An 18,105-nucleotide genomic window follows, 5' to 3' on the forward strand; every position below is an offset into this window, starting at 1 on the left:
CTGAATTGTTATTCTTCTAAAGCTACACATTTCATGTTCAATTACCTAATAAAATTGAGTTTGAATAATAGATCTTTGGTTATGGGTATTCAGATAATCAATGGTCCACTGTCAATTAATCTCCCAGAAAGCTGTCAAAGCAAAAAACAAAGTGAAATTAATAAACATAAATTATAAAAAATAAAGAATTTGTCTTAGCATATAATAAGATTAATACAGCTCATTTGTACATATAAAATTATGAATAATCAGTCTAATCAAATTTAGTTGTTTTCTTTGTAACATTATTATAGTTTGTTAATTTAATTTTTTATTACAAAAGGGAAAGTAAACTATAATAATAAAAATATTTATGGCAGATCAAAGATGATAGTTTCCATCTTGTTTTTAACATGAGAAGTGACAGAAATTTAGACTGCTTAACTGGTGGATAGGAAATTAAGACTAATGGAAGGGAACGCTAAGACTGAAGATCCACAGTAGATGAGTGTGCAACTATTTAGAGAATTGCTGCAATAGCTTGTTATATCCACTGATTTTAACACCAGGATGTATTATAAAAAATTGTATAATAAGTTAAATATCACAGTTTTTTGGTTTCTTATAATTGATTGGTTTATTTTTTTAAATAATTTTTACATTTTTCTGTTTCATTATATTTTTATTCTTTTACAGGTCCGATGTCTGGGTCTCCGGGTGATACACGGCATGACTACGAGACAGGTCCTGTGAATAAGAGGCCACGAGATGCATGGGCTACATAGCCATTACAACACTCTCTGCTACCCATGGTAATGAGTCACTAAATGCTAATGATTCTAATCAGTAATTCTTCTCTTTCCTTTAGATTTTGTTTACATTTTTTAATTTAAACTTACTTTTAAAAACGAAAAAATTGACGTGGTACATTGATCAGCTTAAATATAGTAGTAGTATAGCAGCTTCAGTATATGCTGATCTGCAATTTCCAAGCTAATACTTGAACTTCAATGACATGGATTCCATTGAACATTCCTTGAATTAATTTTATGACATTTTTAATTTTTTCCTCTTTCAGTTTATGCTTCCAGGATTTCATGTTTTAAAGCGTTTTAGGGACTATCTGTTCTTAGTGGCAATAAATTTTAAATTACTGCATCTGATATCTGCACTTTCACTTGATTTTTACTCAAGATGTGGATACATTCATGTACTTAAATGTGTACACACTTTACTAATCCTTTATTCACTTAAAAAGATACTCATAGAAATTTTAACATTTTAAATGTAAAAGTACAGTTTTATTATAACTGATTACTTACTTTAATGTAGTACCAATTCACATCGGTCATAAAATATATTACAAATCAACTCGTACTACCTATAATGTTAAATTTTTTATTACATTTTAATGCAGAGTTATATTCATTCTTGTGATATTGTATTAATATTCATATTTTCAGTATTTGTATTTCTCATGGAACATATTAAATTATTAAAATAAAAATATTTCATTGCTTCCTTTTCTCTTTTGTACTCATTGAGTCATTTCATAGAAATATCTTCTGAATGGCCTTTTTTTTAATATGAAAATGAATTTTATTTTTAAATTAGCTTTCTTGGCTAACAGAGTAATAAAAGATGCTTTTAAAGTTCACACTAATGAGACACCTCAAAAGGTAAGGCGGACTGCTGCTGACAGCAGTATATACAAATGCCAAATATGTTACTATGTTTTCAAAAATAAAAATGCAATTTATTTACACATGAAGAAACATTGTAATAAATTATTAAATCATAAGCAGCTGCTTTAAAACTTTAAATGGTTTATGTACAAGATGATATGCAAAACATTGTTTTAAAAATTATTTCTGAAAACGGAATTGGTAGCACAAACTTAGGTCAACCATTTTTTAATCAGTGCCTGTCATGTCCTGCGGTATTTGCTTCGAAAGCTCAACTCGGTAAACATATACGTCATTATAAAACAGATAATTCACTTAAATACTTTTTTAATCTACTCAAACTATTGAATCTAAAATTAATGAAGATTGTGAATGTACACATAATTTTATTGATGAATTTAATAATTCCATTAACTTAGAAAATATTGTTCAGATTTCGTATAAAACTGACTGTAAAAGTCCAATTCATTTATCAGCAATAAAATCTTGTGTACTGCAAGGATTTTCCTCATTGGAAGACAAGGAGCATGTTAAAAAAATATTACTCTTAAATAACTAATGACTTAATATCAACAAAAAATAAAGCAATAAGCGTTTATTCACTAGATACTGAATTGATGGAATGCTTTGATAGATTTACAAGTAGAACAATCAAGAATGAAAACATAACTACTAATTTATCTGAAACTAATAAAACTGGTTCTAGAACAAGTAGTTATAAGACAGTTAACATCTTTAAAATAGAAGGTGATACAGAACATGATGAAAAGGGAAATCTACATAACAAAAAAAAAAACTTAACTAAATAAAACAAAATTAGACACATAAAAAAATTTAATTATTTACAAACCAGATAATTCATCAAAAAGTTAAACATTGATGATAACTCTATGAAAGAAAACTGCAAAAAACAGTAATCTATGAAATCTGTGATCACTTCAAAAAATATAAAATTACATTCAACAATGAAACTTTTCAGAATCAAGCATACTCATCCGATTCAGTTGAAAATTTAGTTTTGTTATTTTCGACTGGATTTTATTGTCCGTTTTTAAACATTATCATTGCTTCTTTAATGCATTAAAGTTATTAATTAAAACTGATATAAAACTTAATTGATCAAATTTAATACAATGGGAAACAATATTTATATGTAATATCATATAAAACTGTTAATATTGTAAAATATTATTCATCCAGTATTTTAAACTATTCTGTTAACTGCAAGTATAGTAACATATTAAATATATTGAAGAGAGAAACATGATATGCCATGAGCTAAACAAATTTAATTTAAATTTAAAACACATATTGTGTATTCAGAACATTTCATTTAATTTTTAGTCCAGTTTGAGTATTATATATTTGAATGTTAAATAATCAGTGAATAAATAACATATTTTCTTAAGTAATTCTGATTCAGGTATTATCACTGTATCAGATTAAAAAGAATCAGTTTCAATATACAATGATCTACCAAAACCCAAGAAGAAAATCAGAATATCTCAGAGTAGCATCATATAACAAAAACAAAGTTTGTACAGATATTGTGACAAGTCTGCAAAAAGATTCAAAACTAAAATTCCTAATCCACTTCAATATGACTTCTCTGAACCAAAAAAGAAAAGTAGAATTTCACTCGCTAAGTCACAGAATAAGGCTGTTTCACTTGAGTCAACAGAAGAATATCTGTTAAAATGGAAGATAGTGAAAGAACATGTAAAAAGAAAGTCCATAAACCCAAGTGGAGAGGAAGGATACCAAAACTGGTCAAATGTCAAAATATCACCTGTTCTTAATGTTGCATCTTTGTTAAAGTCAAGAAAATTAATAGATGGAAAAACAATCATTAATGTATGTGCCTTCATTTTAATGAAAGTGAAAAATGTTTAGGACTGAACTGTTTTTGTAGCATACTTAAAATGATAAATAAGAAGACACAAGGGAACATAAGGTGAACCATGAAATAATGTAATGTCAAGATTCTTAAAAAAATGTATTTTTTTCAAATATTAAATATAAATTAATAGAAATCTTTTCTTTATTGGTCTATGCATGTATGAAGAGAATACTTTTGGAACAAAGTTGCAATTGCAGATCATTGATTCATATCAGCCTCATAAAAGAAGAATTTTTATAATACTTTTTGTGGCAAAGGATCTCTGGCTGAAAGTAATTCATTGTAACAACTTAATATTTTTTGCTACAAACTTTAATTCACTGTACCAAGACTACAGTAACTTTTAATGCATTACTACAAAAAAAAGCCTAAAATTTTACTTTGTTAAAATTCTACTATCAATAATGCAAAGTTATTAAAAATATTAAATGTCTTCTAATGTATTTCTTTAATTCCTTTAAACAAAAACATGCATAAACAAAAATCCTTTAAACTTGTATAAACAAACAAAAATCTGAACTTTACCGAATATTAAAGAAATGTATTAAATATGCAAAGATGGAATTATTATATTTTAATTGAATTGTGTAATTCTTCATACTGTTCTGTTTTGTGATTCTTTAATCAGTACTCTTAAATAGATCTGCTTAATGCAAAGATGGCATTTTAGGTAATTGTGATTTATGTATATGTGAAACCCTGTTACTATTAGATCTTTCATTATTAAGTTAATAATTTCCTATGCTGAAAAGTTTTCATTTCCTTTTGAATTGTAATGTGGAGAGGTTTTCCTATAATGTTTTACTTATAATGCATTGTCATAGTGGTGTAATCATTATTACTATTACATTTTGAATTCCTGCTGGAAGAAATTTACCTTTGATTCTTGTGCCCATACAATCAAGTCTAACAGGTCTTTATTAACACTTCCCCCTTCCAGAGTGCTTCCCAACCATCCTCTGCTTGCACAGTAGACTATGGTGATCCATTTATGATTTGTCATGGCCGGCAGACTTCACAATCGTTCGTCACAGCATTTAAAATATTTATATCATGTAGAGGAATCCCTACTCAAGTTATCTGATAATGGTTCCAACTTCCATTGAAAGTCAGACATTCAAACATTCTAATCTATACAAAGCGTATAACTTTGTCATTTATACCTCCATCTTCTCTGCATTTTGATGGTTTATGGGAGAGCACAGTTAAAAGTCTCAGTTCCCATGCTATTTTCGCTATTTCTACAATCACAGAGATCCAGAACCTCTATCACCGGTACACTTTCTCATTGGTTGTCTACTTACTTCTGTACCTGAACCCAATTGCCAAAAATTGAAATTACTCACTTAGGCCAGTGGCAACTACTACAAAAAATTTGTGCAATCTATTTGGAGACTACGGTCCAAGTACTATTTACATTATCTTCAGCAATGCAGTAAATGGAATTTTCCTTCCTGTAACCTTTGCATTACAGACTTAGTATTAATTACCAAAAAAAAATTCTTCACCCATGAACTGGAAACATGGAATTGTAACCCAGGTTTATCCGGGTTCTTACGGCCTTGTGAGGGTTGTTGATTTAGATCCAGTTAATGGTCAATTAAGAAGTCCTGTGCACAAATTGTGCTTACTGCCAATCTCTAATGATTGGTTTAATATTCATATATTTTATTATTATTATTATTATTATTATATCATCGGATTTGTTTTCTCATAGTATGATTGCTAATATGCACATAAATACCATATTATTATTTATAATCTAATCTGCATATCTATATTAATTTATTTGTGATATTACATTCATATTGCTCTTACAATCCTAATATCTACAGACTAATTACTACACTACATAAATACGCACATATACACTATATACATGCACACATTCATACAACATATAAATAATACTTATAATTAGTATTATGTATTGATTTATTACTGTGGTACAATAAGACACCAGAGATTACTTATTAATTGATTGATTTATTTGAGGAATAGATTACCAAAAATTTTTTATTATTGAATATTTTGATATCAGATTTATATACATGTTAAATGTCAATTGAATAAGTTGCTCACCATTAGATACACCTTCCCAGTAGATCCATGAACAACATTAGAAGAAATCCTAGATCTATTTGACTGTAGTACAAGAGATTATTTAATTTATTTATGAGATATGTATTCATTAAATTATTAGTGGCGTAAGTTATATACCGGCCATTGGATACATTTTCCCAGTATACCCACAAACAACACATTAGAAGAAATCCTAAATCTATATGATTGTAGGTACAATTAATCATACAGTTCAGATCATTGATTTTGATCAATTTATATATTCACTTACAATATACATAATAAAATATGCTTGATAAACCAAGTTAAAATGACCATGATCTTTGTGACTATTATTTATTTCACAATTGTATGATTATTATTGATACGATATGAAAAATAAATGTGAATAGTCTCAAACTAATTAAAGCAATATGCATAACTGAACAATTGTTAAGATACAACATTTTAGGTTATATTTGTATCATTCATTCATTTATAATTACATTGTTAATATAGATAATATAACTTATTTATTATATAAATAATTTATATAATGAAAGTTACATAATATACAACTCATATAACATACGAGTTACATAATATTAACTCAAATCATTATGAGTTTGGAATGAGGAGGTGCTTCATAGAGAAGGAGAAGAGAAGGCGATTATTATTAAAATTATAAAAAGAAGAAAATGCAGTTGGTTGGGCACTGACAGAGATGTGGCTGCCTGTTGGTGACGGCATTGGAAGAATTTGTAACGGGGAGGAAAGCAAGAGGTCAGAGACGAATGAAAATGACAGACAATATAAAAAGGGAAGGAATTTACTATAAAATGAAACAGTTGGCACAGAATCGAGCAGAGTGGAAGGCGGCCATGTAAAAACCTCCTTTTGAGCAGAACACTTATTATTATTATTATATTTATTATTTATATATTATTGTGATCACAGATCAGTGATTGTTAATGTTATTATTTTTCACGATATTGTTTCTAATATGTGCACTTTAATATTGTAAAAAGAAAATTGTGATTTTTTTTTTTGACGGGCAGTTTTGTTAAGACTCACTCTGTTTTTCATATTAATTTATAAATACATAAACTGTTTTGTTCTACTTACTCTTTTGTAAAAGTAAATAAATTTGTATCCAGCTAGACTATTTTATCAGCTGATATTTTATATTAGTATTTCATTATTAATGCGTTGTTCAGTCTAAATTTAGATCTCATTCTGTCATGTACACTTTCATTAACAATGTAATCTTCATTTATTGTAACTGAAACTAAAACGTTAAACATGTAATGATCTTTATAACTTATTAAAATTAATATTTAATCAACTGGACAATCTCTTTTATTTATTACAAAATATGAACCAGCAAAGTTAGTATGTAGTCATTACACCTAACTGATGTATTACACCAAAGCGTTTAGTTATTTGAACACAATATCATCATAATGAGAGAAGTAGTTCATATAGTGATAACATTTTTAAGGTTTGAAGATATAAGGGTTGTCCAGCGCATATTAAAAAATATTTTTTTTTATTTTGTAATGTTGTTTGGAACCTTAATAAGAGAATTATGTGCATTAATGTTCTCTCTTTTTAAAATTCTTGTATGATGCACATCATTATAATCTGGCTTTTCACAATCCTGTTTATTATTTATTTTGTTTTTTTTTTAAATTGTTAATGATGATCTTTGATGTTTTAATGTTTAAAATGTAGAATAAAAGTCAAAGTAAGTTTTAGTTTTTCTAATTTTGGGTAATATGTTTCCAGGTGGAAGCAGAGAGTAATCGGACACAGTAGCTGCCGCAGCTCCTTTGGTATGCTGCTTAGATGCCACATTGAACATCATACCACTTGTAAAGAGTGCTGCAGCTGACTGAAGGTCGTCCGTTGCGTGCCATAGATGGAATTTTTTTGTCAGTGGTGTGAGAACATTCTACAGAGTGTCCACATTTTGATAAATATGCAATTGCTACTACCGTAACTGCAACTACTACTAGAACTACTCGTTTACTTATTACAACTACTACAACATATTGTAATTATTGTCAAATTACAACTGTGAGCATATCAGTCTTAGCAGCCATATCACAAAATTGTTTACTGTTCACGCTGCCATATTTGTAGATTAATTTTTTTAGTAATCTTGTGTGACATTTATGATTTGTTGACGAGTGAAGTGTCCTTTTTATTTGTAACAAAAGGTATTTCTGTTAGGGAAATGTTATTTTATTAATATTGTATATGAATTTTACTGTTGAGTCAGTATTTTTTCATGATACAGAAATTGTTATAGAAAAAAAATGACAATAGCTTTATATACTAATAAAAAGATGTATTGAATAATTGTCAAATTTTGGTTTTTCTAGAACAAGCTATAATTTGTTTATATCATGTATATGGATGAACCTAAAATGTACACACATTTATATACTAATAAATAAATAGTTTTAATTAAGTTTTTTATTTTTTTTTATCATTGTAGGGTTATGTTATTATTTAGTGCAGTATAAATTTTATTTACTCGTTAATATATCATTAACGTCACTACATAATTATTTTAGTTATTCACATACTAATTTTGAAATATATCAATACATATAATATTGATTTAGATATTTAAATAAAAATAAAAATTGCTTTGCAATTTTGTTTAATAATTTATCTAAAAAAAAAAACAAAAGTTAAAAGTGTATAGTTTTTAGAAGTCTTATTATTAAGATTATATATATACATTATGTGTATAATTAAACTATTAAAATTGTTGTGCAACAGTATGTTTATATATTAGTGTATCCATATTTTGTAATACTATATATAATTATTATAATTTTATATAAGGAAAAGAGTCCTGTTAGTGGCAGGTTTAATACAATATTCTGTATGTACAATAATTTTATTTGTTTAAAAAGAAAAGAGTGTAAGCTCATTCAAACTCTCGTATATATTATATATATAAATATATGGTATATATATATATTTTTGTACAAGACATTACAGCTCCATGAGGATAGTAATTTTAATTTTACTAATCCAATATTTTAAAGATATTTATGATTACAAAAAAAAAAAAAATACAAACAAATTGTAAAATCTACTATAGTTATAATAATGACAAATTTGGCTCAAATATATTTGATTTGGTATAAAATAATGTAAGAATAAGTATTTTTATACATAACTTTATATATTATGTATATCTTATATACTGTAAATAAATATGTATGTGATTATTAAAAGCCTCAGAAATATTTAAGTATTATGTCTTTCAAATGAAAGTTTTATTAAAAATAATACACTTTTCTGTTTTATTTATAATGTACATTTTATACATAAATATTTAAGATCGTATGTATCTCTTTCCATAATGTCAGCGATTGAAAATTTTTTTATTGCGGTGTGATTTTTATCTAGCCTTAATTGTGCCATCACTATACTTATAATAAATATTAATTATATTGATTTTTAGTTAAATTAAGAGAGAGCTTCTTGTATGAGTTTACACTTAATTTCATTGTTCACAAAGTTACATTTTGTAGCTGCCTTTTTATTTTTGCATGTATGTTTATATTTGTGCATCGTATGTACATGTATAAATTTTAATTTTACTGTTCTTCATTTAGTAAAGTATATGAATAAATGGAAATGTTAAATCATCGGTTGTACGTTAGTTTAATTATTCTTGTAAAAAGAAAGTTAATTAATGTATCAGGTATTCATAGAAATCATGTATGTTAATCTGATTTCTGGTTTCACACTAAAATGTTCAGTATTTCAGTTCGTCTATTTGCAACTTTTTCCCATATTTCAGTATTCTTACATTAAGATGTTAATGTTTGTTATGTATAATTAAAATTTTTCCTTTAAAAATGTAGGTTTTCATAAAATTATTTTTTTTTTCCGGTTTGTAGGAAACAGTGCAGTTATCTATCATAAAACAATATTACTGCATTAATAAGTTCTTTACAGTAAAATGTATTTGTTTTAATTTTATTTTATAAAATATTCTGTACAGATGTTATTTATCTTAATTTGAGAAAACTGAACTGAACATTTTGATACAGTTATTTTATATACTTACACATATAGAATTTTTTGGTAGTTATTTATGATTTGTGTTGGTACACCAGCACAATATTGTTTTATAGCAGTTGTATGTTCTACACTATCATGTGATTTGTGATAAAAGAGAAGTTTATATTTCTATTTGTTTGTTGTACAAACCATGTTTAAAAATTGTTATTTTTTTAATGAATGGAACAGTTCTGGACATATTAATTTTGAAAATGATTCTCAAAGTACACATTTATTATTGCTGTACTTACCCTTGAAATTTGATTTATTATTGTCGATTATATTTACTGCCATGAATTTTTTTCTGAAAGTTCTACACTCATATTTAGCTTTATGCTGTACTACTTGTGTTTATAATTTCAATATGCTTGTCATCAATATCGACTTTTTAATTAATTAGTGATGCTAATTTGTTATAATCCATAGACATTAAATGAATTGAACTATTTACTCTTGTATTTCTTCTAATTTATTTCTAGTGGCCAGAGTACAATTTTTTTGCATAGTATTAATATATTTACATAACATGAATAATGATTATACTACCCCAAGAAAAGATGTTTAGCTATAGAGCGGTAGTAAGTCAAGTTTTGTGGCATTTATGTCTGGGAGCATACCCAGAGAATGACTTTACGAGATAGTTTAAAAAAAATTTCTAATTCAACACCTATGACATATTTTGTTACTCCTTACATCTGGATCTGGCTTTACAGATTTTATAAAAATTTAGTGTAATAGTGTTTTTCAGGGGAAAGGCAGGTCCGTTTGCTCCTTGAATAGGTGTATCAGGCTGTATTGAGCTAAGATTGTGTCTTAATAACTTTGTTAAAAAGAAAAAATAAGTCATGTATTCTGGTACATTATTTTATTAATACTTTCTTTACATGTATTTTTCATTATCAGTGGAAGGATTATTAATGGAATTATGTTACATATATTCATTCTAAAATGAATTTAAATGAAATTAATAGTATAAATTTGATATTTATTTAAAATAAATATTTCTCAATAATATGTTTATCTTTAAAAACATATGAATATTTTTAGTACATGCTGTTTCTAAGTTTTCAGTTATGATTTTTCATTTTTGAAGAAAAACAATTTTTGACAAAAAATATCTCTTTTATCTCATTTCATGTTTAAAATATTATTTACAATTAGTGGAAACACCAGTTGGTTAAATAAAATCTATTGATAATTAATGTGTATATGTATTTATGTATAATTGGAATACATATTACTTTCAAATTGACTTTATTTTTTACCTATACATAAAGTATTTTACTGATATAATTATTAATAATTAGGATTTCTTTTTATGAATGAATGTTTTGGTAAAAATTAAATACGTAATTATGTACTTAATTTTTTTGGTTTAGTCTTTAAATTTTGTAAATGTTTAATTTCTAATAAAAACATAATAAAAAATTAGGTTATAAAGAGTAATGTATTCATCCGTATTAAGTTTATAATGAAGGAACTACTGGCAAAGCCCATCAATCAGTATACAGTTAAATGAACAGTAATAATAATGGAACAAAAATGATAAAAGTATAATGTTTCATAAACCCTCTGGTTGACAGATATATTTTTCTTTTCCAGCAAATCATTTTAGAGGTTTGTTATTCAAATAAACATTCTTAATATATTATGTAGAATCATCAGAGTAATAGAACACTGATAGTGTAATAAATTTATTATAATGATGGTTACATTATATTTTTTTAAGCCTTTACTATACAATTTTATTGAGAATCTTTTTTTATTAATTATCCAACATTTGTTTTGCACTTGTCTTCATAATTTACAAATCACTACAAATATTTTGTATTTAGGGAAAAATGCATACATCAATTCAAAAATAAATAATCTCATTATTATTATTATAATAAAACTACCACAGCCCAAGCACATCCCTGATATATATTTTTGTAAATGAGGTGCAGAAGGAAAAAGCATTACTATCTTACATTTTTTAAAAAAACCTATTTTCAATAACACTAACTAGTTTTCTATAAAAAAAATAAAGAATTTTATTATAGGATTATATTTAAGGGGATATTAAAAAAGCTATATTCCAATCTTACTCTTGTTAATTGAATATAGAATACCTTAGTCAGAAAAGCCATGTTGTCAGTTTGAGGGTTAATTATGGATATTATTTTACAGTGATAGTTGTTCCTTTCAAATACATTATACGTGTATAAAATTTTTAATTATTTTTTTTTTTTCGTAAAGTAGTGCTGAAATAGTTGCCATTTACGTTAAATGTATTTTAGGATACTCTGAGTACTTAACTTTTTGTTTAAGTGCACGTAGCATAATTTGAAATATTTATTTTTCATTATTCATTATTTAAAATTATTATTTTGAAGGTTTTATTCCTGAAGTCCCTTATTTATGTATTGATTGAAAAATTGTTAAGGTTATGTAGCCAATATTTGTAATTTTGGTTAATTATTTATTACACATATTAGTAAAAAATAATTTTATATAACCAATTCACAAAGGCTAAATTTAATACCTAATTTAGAATTTTTATGAAAATCATAAGACCATTATTTAAGGTGTGTAAGGAAAAGAATATATCCTTTTTTACATGAATGCACATTCATGTGCAATATATTCTTCAGTTGTAACTTTGATCAGAACTTTTTTTATCTGTTGTTTAATTTTGATGCCATATTATGCTGAAGTTAATTCATATAGAAAGGTAATAAAATTAATTTATGCAAGTTTTCGATATGTTGTTATAGAATCTACCTACAGCTTATGTTAAGTTAGTCGTGTTATCGATTTTACCTCTAAAATAGTCGACAGATCAACTAGCTAATCTTAGTGTTTTAGGAGGCTATTTTAGCTCTTATGTTATGTATAGCTTGATATCCTCAGCATTGTATAATATTTTTCAGAATTTGGTCTTGTTGAATAATTTTTAATTTCATTTTTTAGAAAAATAAAAGTCATTTCATATTTTTTAATCAATGATCTCAGTTTTTATACTTTTTTTTATTAATTTACTTTTAATTATTGAGAGTTTACAATTTTAATGAATTTAAATTTTTATAAGTTTAACTAAACGCATTAGTTCCTCAAATTTTGGTAAGGTATTATATTCAATTACAAAACTATTATTATTTTTATTAATTCATACAAAAGAATTTAGCCTTATTACAAGAAATTTAATTATTTATTTTGTAGTATTGAAAATCATTACGTTTTAAATTTTATTTTTATTGTAGTGATTATATAATTGTTAACATTGTATAGATTTATCGTTACAGTAAATGTCAGTTTGAAAGTATTTGTTTTTCAGTTGTGCCTAATTATTATAATAATAATAGTATACATAATAATATAACAAAAACAAATTGATCCCCATAGTTTTTCCGAGCCGAAAATATGTACATAGACAAAATAAATGTCTAATTTAGTGTTAATGGTTATTTATGTAATGTTATGCCATGTAATTAATTAATTACTGTATATTATAATTAAATATGGTGAGATGTATCGTAATGTATTATAAAATGCAATGTAATTTGTTATGTAATGTTGCTTGCAGATCCTTTGTGTCTTGTAGCCTTACACAGTGCCTATTGTTCTTTAATTTTAGATGATGTTGACAAACCATTTCACACCATACTTACCATTTATATTTGTGCAATTGCCATTATTAGATAGTATCCTTAAAATCGTATAATGTACTGTGTTTTGTTTTATGAAAATTAAAATGATGTTAAACAAAAGAATCAAAATGTTTTGCCATATATTTATGACATAAATATTAATTCTTATTAGTTAAGTAATTCTTGAATATAATCATTTCATATGTAGATTTGAAATGTTTATATTTCTTGAGGTTTTTATGAAGAGTTTTTACATTTAATATACAGTCAGTTTTCAAACAATCCAGTTGTCATGTTGATGGCAAACTGTGCTTTATAGGATTTGTTACCTAAATGAAAAAAATTATTTTATTGGAAGGCAAGTTTGCTTTCAAACTTCAAACATTTACTGCTTCCAGTAATTTTTGTTTTAACATTTATATGAATATGTTAAAATGCTATAGTATATCCTGCAGATAGTTGCCAATTGAAGTAAATTGAATTATTAATTTTTTTGCATTGAAAAATGGAATTATTGAAAACATTTTGGAAAACATTACTTTTACCTGGTTTTAATTCACAATTGCTGTCCTCCAAGATAGAGTTATAGCATCTCTGTCTTTCATTTGCAAGGTTCAGAGTTCAAATCCCGATCAGGCTTGGCATTTTTCATACAGCATAAACTCCATCTTTCTTAAGTAACTGTAGTTGAACAGACTGATGTAATCTCTAAAATAAAATAATATTATGATGTAATTTTTATGAGAAGTTGGTCCAATTTTTAGGATATCAAAAGATTATAGGTTTCTTACTAGTCTTAATGTGAAAATATTGAGAAAATTAACTTTCTAATTAATACACAACATATTATTGATTCAGATAAAAACAAGTCCTGACTTACATTGTTACAGCAGTGTTATTATCGTATTATTAAACTTACTTTCTTTGTTAAATTTTCATGTTTATTGAATTTGTTTTATTTTATTGTAAGAGAACTGATTGTATTCATTTTTTTATTTAATTACTTTTCATCACATCTTTAATGATTTTTAAATCTGTCACACATCAAAAAATTAAAATATTTTAGTTCACTTCATTTTATGTTTCAGTGATATACATAATCCTGAATTACCATAGAATAATCATAAAACCTGATCTCTCACATATGTGTGGGAGATCACACATATTATTACAAGACAGTGCCATACTTTTCTAAAAGTTGTTGAAATAATATTGAATTAATATTACTTACATATCTAATTTTTTTTTGTACATCACACCTTGAAAATTACAGCTAGTCTATAATTGTTATTTAATTTGTAATTTAAAAAAAAAATGAACTTTGATTTTTTAGATTGTTTTTTATTAGTAATCTATTATTGAATTTAGTGATCGATTTGTGTTAGATTTCATACCTATCTAGACATATGATTTATATATTAAATAAAATTGTTTTAAAAAAGGAAAAAAATTATTCTAAAACACGAAAATGTTTTTATCTGTATTATGGTGTGTAAATTATGGGATGTCATCATCTTATGTATCTTCTCTTTTTCACTCACTCTCTGTGCCTTTCCTTCACGCAGTGATTGGCAATCATTCACAACATCTAGAGGTTGTAGATAAAAATGTTTAGTTTTTTTGTTGTTTTGTGTTTGAATGTACCTCCCACTTGAGTGTATCTTGGTCATGTATTGATATAAAATATTATTACATTATTTAAATATCAAATTAAATTCCATTCATTTTAGTGTGGTGGTAGTCATATTGCACCGGTTATAGTTGTAACTGTTTGTGTCTTCCATCTTCATAACACAATTCAGTTTTTTTATGTTCTTTATTATATAATTCAATTTACATATATAAAGTTGTTAATATTTTTATATATTTTATGTTAATAAATTATTGTATGTATAAAAGAACATTAATTCATGAAGGTGGTGAAAACTAAAACCTAACAGGAGTGGATTTATGAAAATTATCTTGATGTGTTACGTTCATCTACTTGTATCATTACAAATTTCTATTAACTTTATGAAAGTACAATGACAAATACAGCATGTGACCCATCACCTAAAATGAATGAATCTATTATTGTTAATTATTTTTAGTGATCATTGAAAATATTATAAATCTGTAATATAAAACCTTTCTTACTATTCATTTATATTATTATTGAGAAACTGATATATTCACAGTTAATGAACTAAAATTTTAAAATATTCTAAATTTAATTATAATGTTGCTAACTTTGTTACAGTTGTCACTTAACCTAAGCAAGGTAGTTTTATATCTAAAAAATAAAAAATATATATATGCGTGTAATACTAGACATAGATTATGCATAATCTTTTCTGATTTGTGTTTTTATCTCGTGTAAAAATTTGTACGCCCAAATACTGTTTGGTAGTTGTCTTACCCAAATTCAAGCAGATCATTTATTACAGATTTGTTAATTCAACTCATATTTAAAGTAAAATTATATATGTAACTTTGGCATCCTTACTTGGACTTAAGCTCGGATCCTAAGTTCATATTAGTAGTATTTATATTTTTATTACAAAAAAATTATACTCCTTGCCATCTTCTCCCACTAATGTGACTTTTAACAACCAGGCAGATGAGAACATCAGAAGGATGGCTTTATTATGTTTTTTTTTTTTAATGCACAGTTAATACTGATAGAAATGCATTTTTATAACTCAACCAACATTTAACATTTATTCTAAAAAATAATATCAACTATTTGTAAATCAAAATACTGCTCATTAAATTTTTTTCAATCTAATATTTCTACAAGAACATCCCTTTTCATGTTTGTCTGATAGTATTTTTAAGTACTTAGTTCAGGTTGAAGTCGTCTCACTTGTTTTGTATAATGTATAATTCATGTCTACTAAATGATCCTCATAATACATACCAATGTTACTGTTTACAAAAGACAAAATAAATAAATAAAAATAATGGAAAATTGCATAATTAAGATAAGAATCCAAATTGTATTTTGGTAAAACCAGGTGGTAGTGCATATTAATTTCCAAGACTGCTGTTTCATCAGTGCTTTGCCATACTCTTCTGGCAGTTTTGACAGTTTTCATACACTGTGGATTTAATAAATATGTATTCTTTGTTTGAATGCATTATATTGTTATATTCTGAGTTGTGAGAAAACGTTTTTCGGATTGTTCAGTCTTTCCAAGTGTAGTAATGTAATGCTGTCTAATTGTATAACAACCGATTGTTATTATTTTCCAATTTGTATCTGTTACATCATGTATTACATACATTTTCTTAATTATTTTTATTCTAAATTGAGATTAAAAATTATATTGCCAATATATATTCAGAATATTTCAGATCTTTAAGTTGAATATTTTTTGTTTTTATATTTTGCAATATTGATTATTTCATATATATCAGTTTCATCAACTAACTGGAATATAAAAATGTGCTGTTGGTAAATTTACAACAATATTTTGTAAATATTGTATTGATAACAATGATATTTATCTATGAAGTTCATGTATTATTTTTATGATTATAAATTATTTACTGTGTTTTCTGGTCAGTTAGATGAATAAAGATTGTTTTACATTACTAAATTTATACATATATATATATTGTAAATAGTTGCATAAATAATTATTATAAATGGTTTGTGCTGTAATAATAATAATTAATGCATTTAAAAACAAAGATGTCCAATTTGTATTGTAATGTATTAGTATATGATTTATGTTAATATTAAACCAATTAATGTTGCATAAAATTATTGTTATTAATACTACAATTATTATACTGTTAATTATATAAATTAATAGGTTTGTTTGTTATTATTTATTCTCTTTCTTTAAATAATTATTTGTAAATTTTACATCTCTGAAGGATGTATGTATAATTGAATAAAATATCTCTCCTTAATATTTTTTTTTCATTAATTTTTTTAAAAACTGGAAAAAATTGTCAATCATAGCAAGTCAGTGAAATATTAAGTGCAATTTGTGGGCAGGGATGTTATTTTGCTTAGGTTAGGTTAGATTTATAAAGAAGTCGGTTGAGATTTTTAAACATGGTACTACCAAACTGATTATTATACTTGACAAAATAATTAAATAATATAATGCTTTGATAACAAAATAAAAAAGTGTTTGATTTACGTATACAATATTAATATACAGTACTATTAATTAAGAGAAATATATGTATGTACCATGTGAATACGTTTCTGGATTTTCTAGTCTATTTAAGACCAGAAAAATGTATTGTATAATAAATTATTTATTTTTAACATAGTGGATCATTGTTTTTAAATATATATATATATATATATATACGTATATAAATATAGTTTATACTTGTTTTTAGAACAAATATATATTTAAAAGCAGACTAGCTGACACACTTTTTTTAGCCGTTGTAACTGACATAAAATTATATATTTAAGAAGTGATTTATTTTAAAAAAATTATATATTTTATTAGTAGGTAATTACTATCATTAAATAGGAAGTCACATGCTTTAAGATTGCCTTAAATGTAATTTATATTAATTAAAATAAAGGAAAAAGAACCAGTTATTAACCAATTATTATGTAGATTAATAATTAATTAAATTAAAATTACGTAATAGATGATTTGCTCAAAACAAAATAAAGAGAATATATATTAAATGGTATATAATTATTATTATCAGAAACTCTTGTTCACTTGAAAGATACATTTTTAAATTGAGACAACAGAGTACGATGTAGTTAAATCATGTTTTCAAAATAAACAGTGTA

The 18,105-nt window shown here is 25.4% G+C and overlaps 1 protein-coding gene across 5 annotated transcripts in view; it reads left to right on the forward strand.

Annotated features, from left to right (window-relative positions):
- Positions 1–8,188, forward strand: part of Mef2 (myocyte enhancer factor 2) — a 362,113-nt gene extending 353,925 nt beyond the window's left edge. For 4 of the 5 annotated variants that reach the window (XM_075360828.1, XM_075360829.1, XM_075360831.1 and 1 more), the window contains 2 exons: positions 676–791; positions 7,414–8,188. In XM_075360828.1, coding sequence (XP_075216943.1) covers positions 676–764 — 89 coding nt within the window. In that variant the 3' untranslated portion in view covers positions 765–791; positions 7,414–8,188. The remainder of the gene's footprint in view (positions 1–675; positions 792–7,413) is intronic. The other variant, XM_075360832.1, reaches the window with a different exon arrangement.
- Positions 8,189–18,105: the final 9,917 nt, after the last annotated feature.

Source organism: Lycorma delicatula, chromosome 3 (genome assembly GCF_047948215.1).
Source record: "Lycorma delicatula isolate Av1 chromosome 3, ASM4794821v1, whole genome shotgun sequence".
Lineage (NCBI taxonomy): Eukaryota > Metazoa > Arthropoda > Insecta > Hemiptera > Fulgoridae > Lycorma > Lycorma delicatula.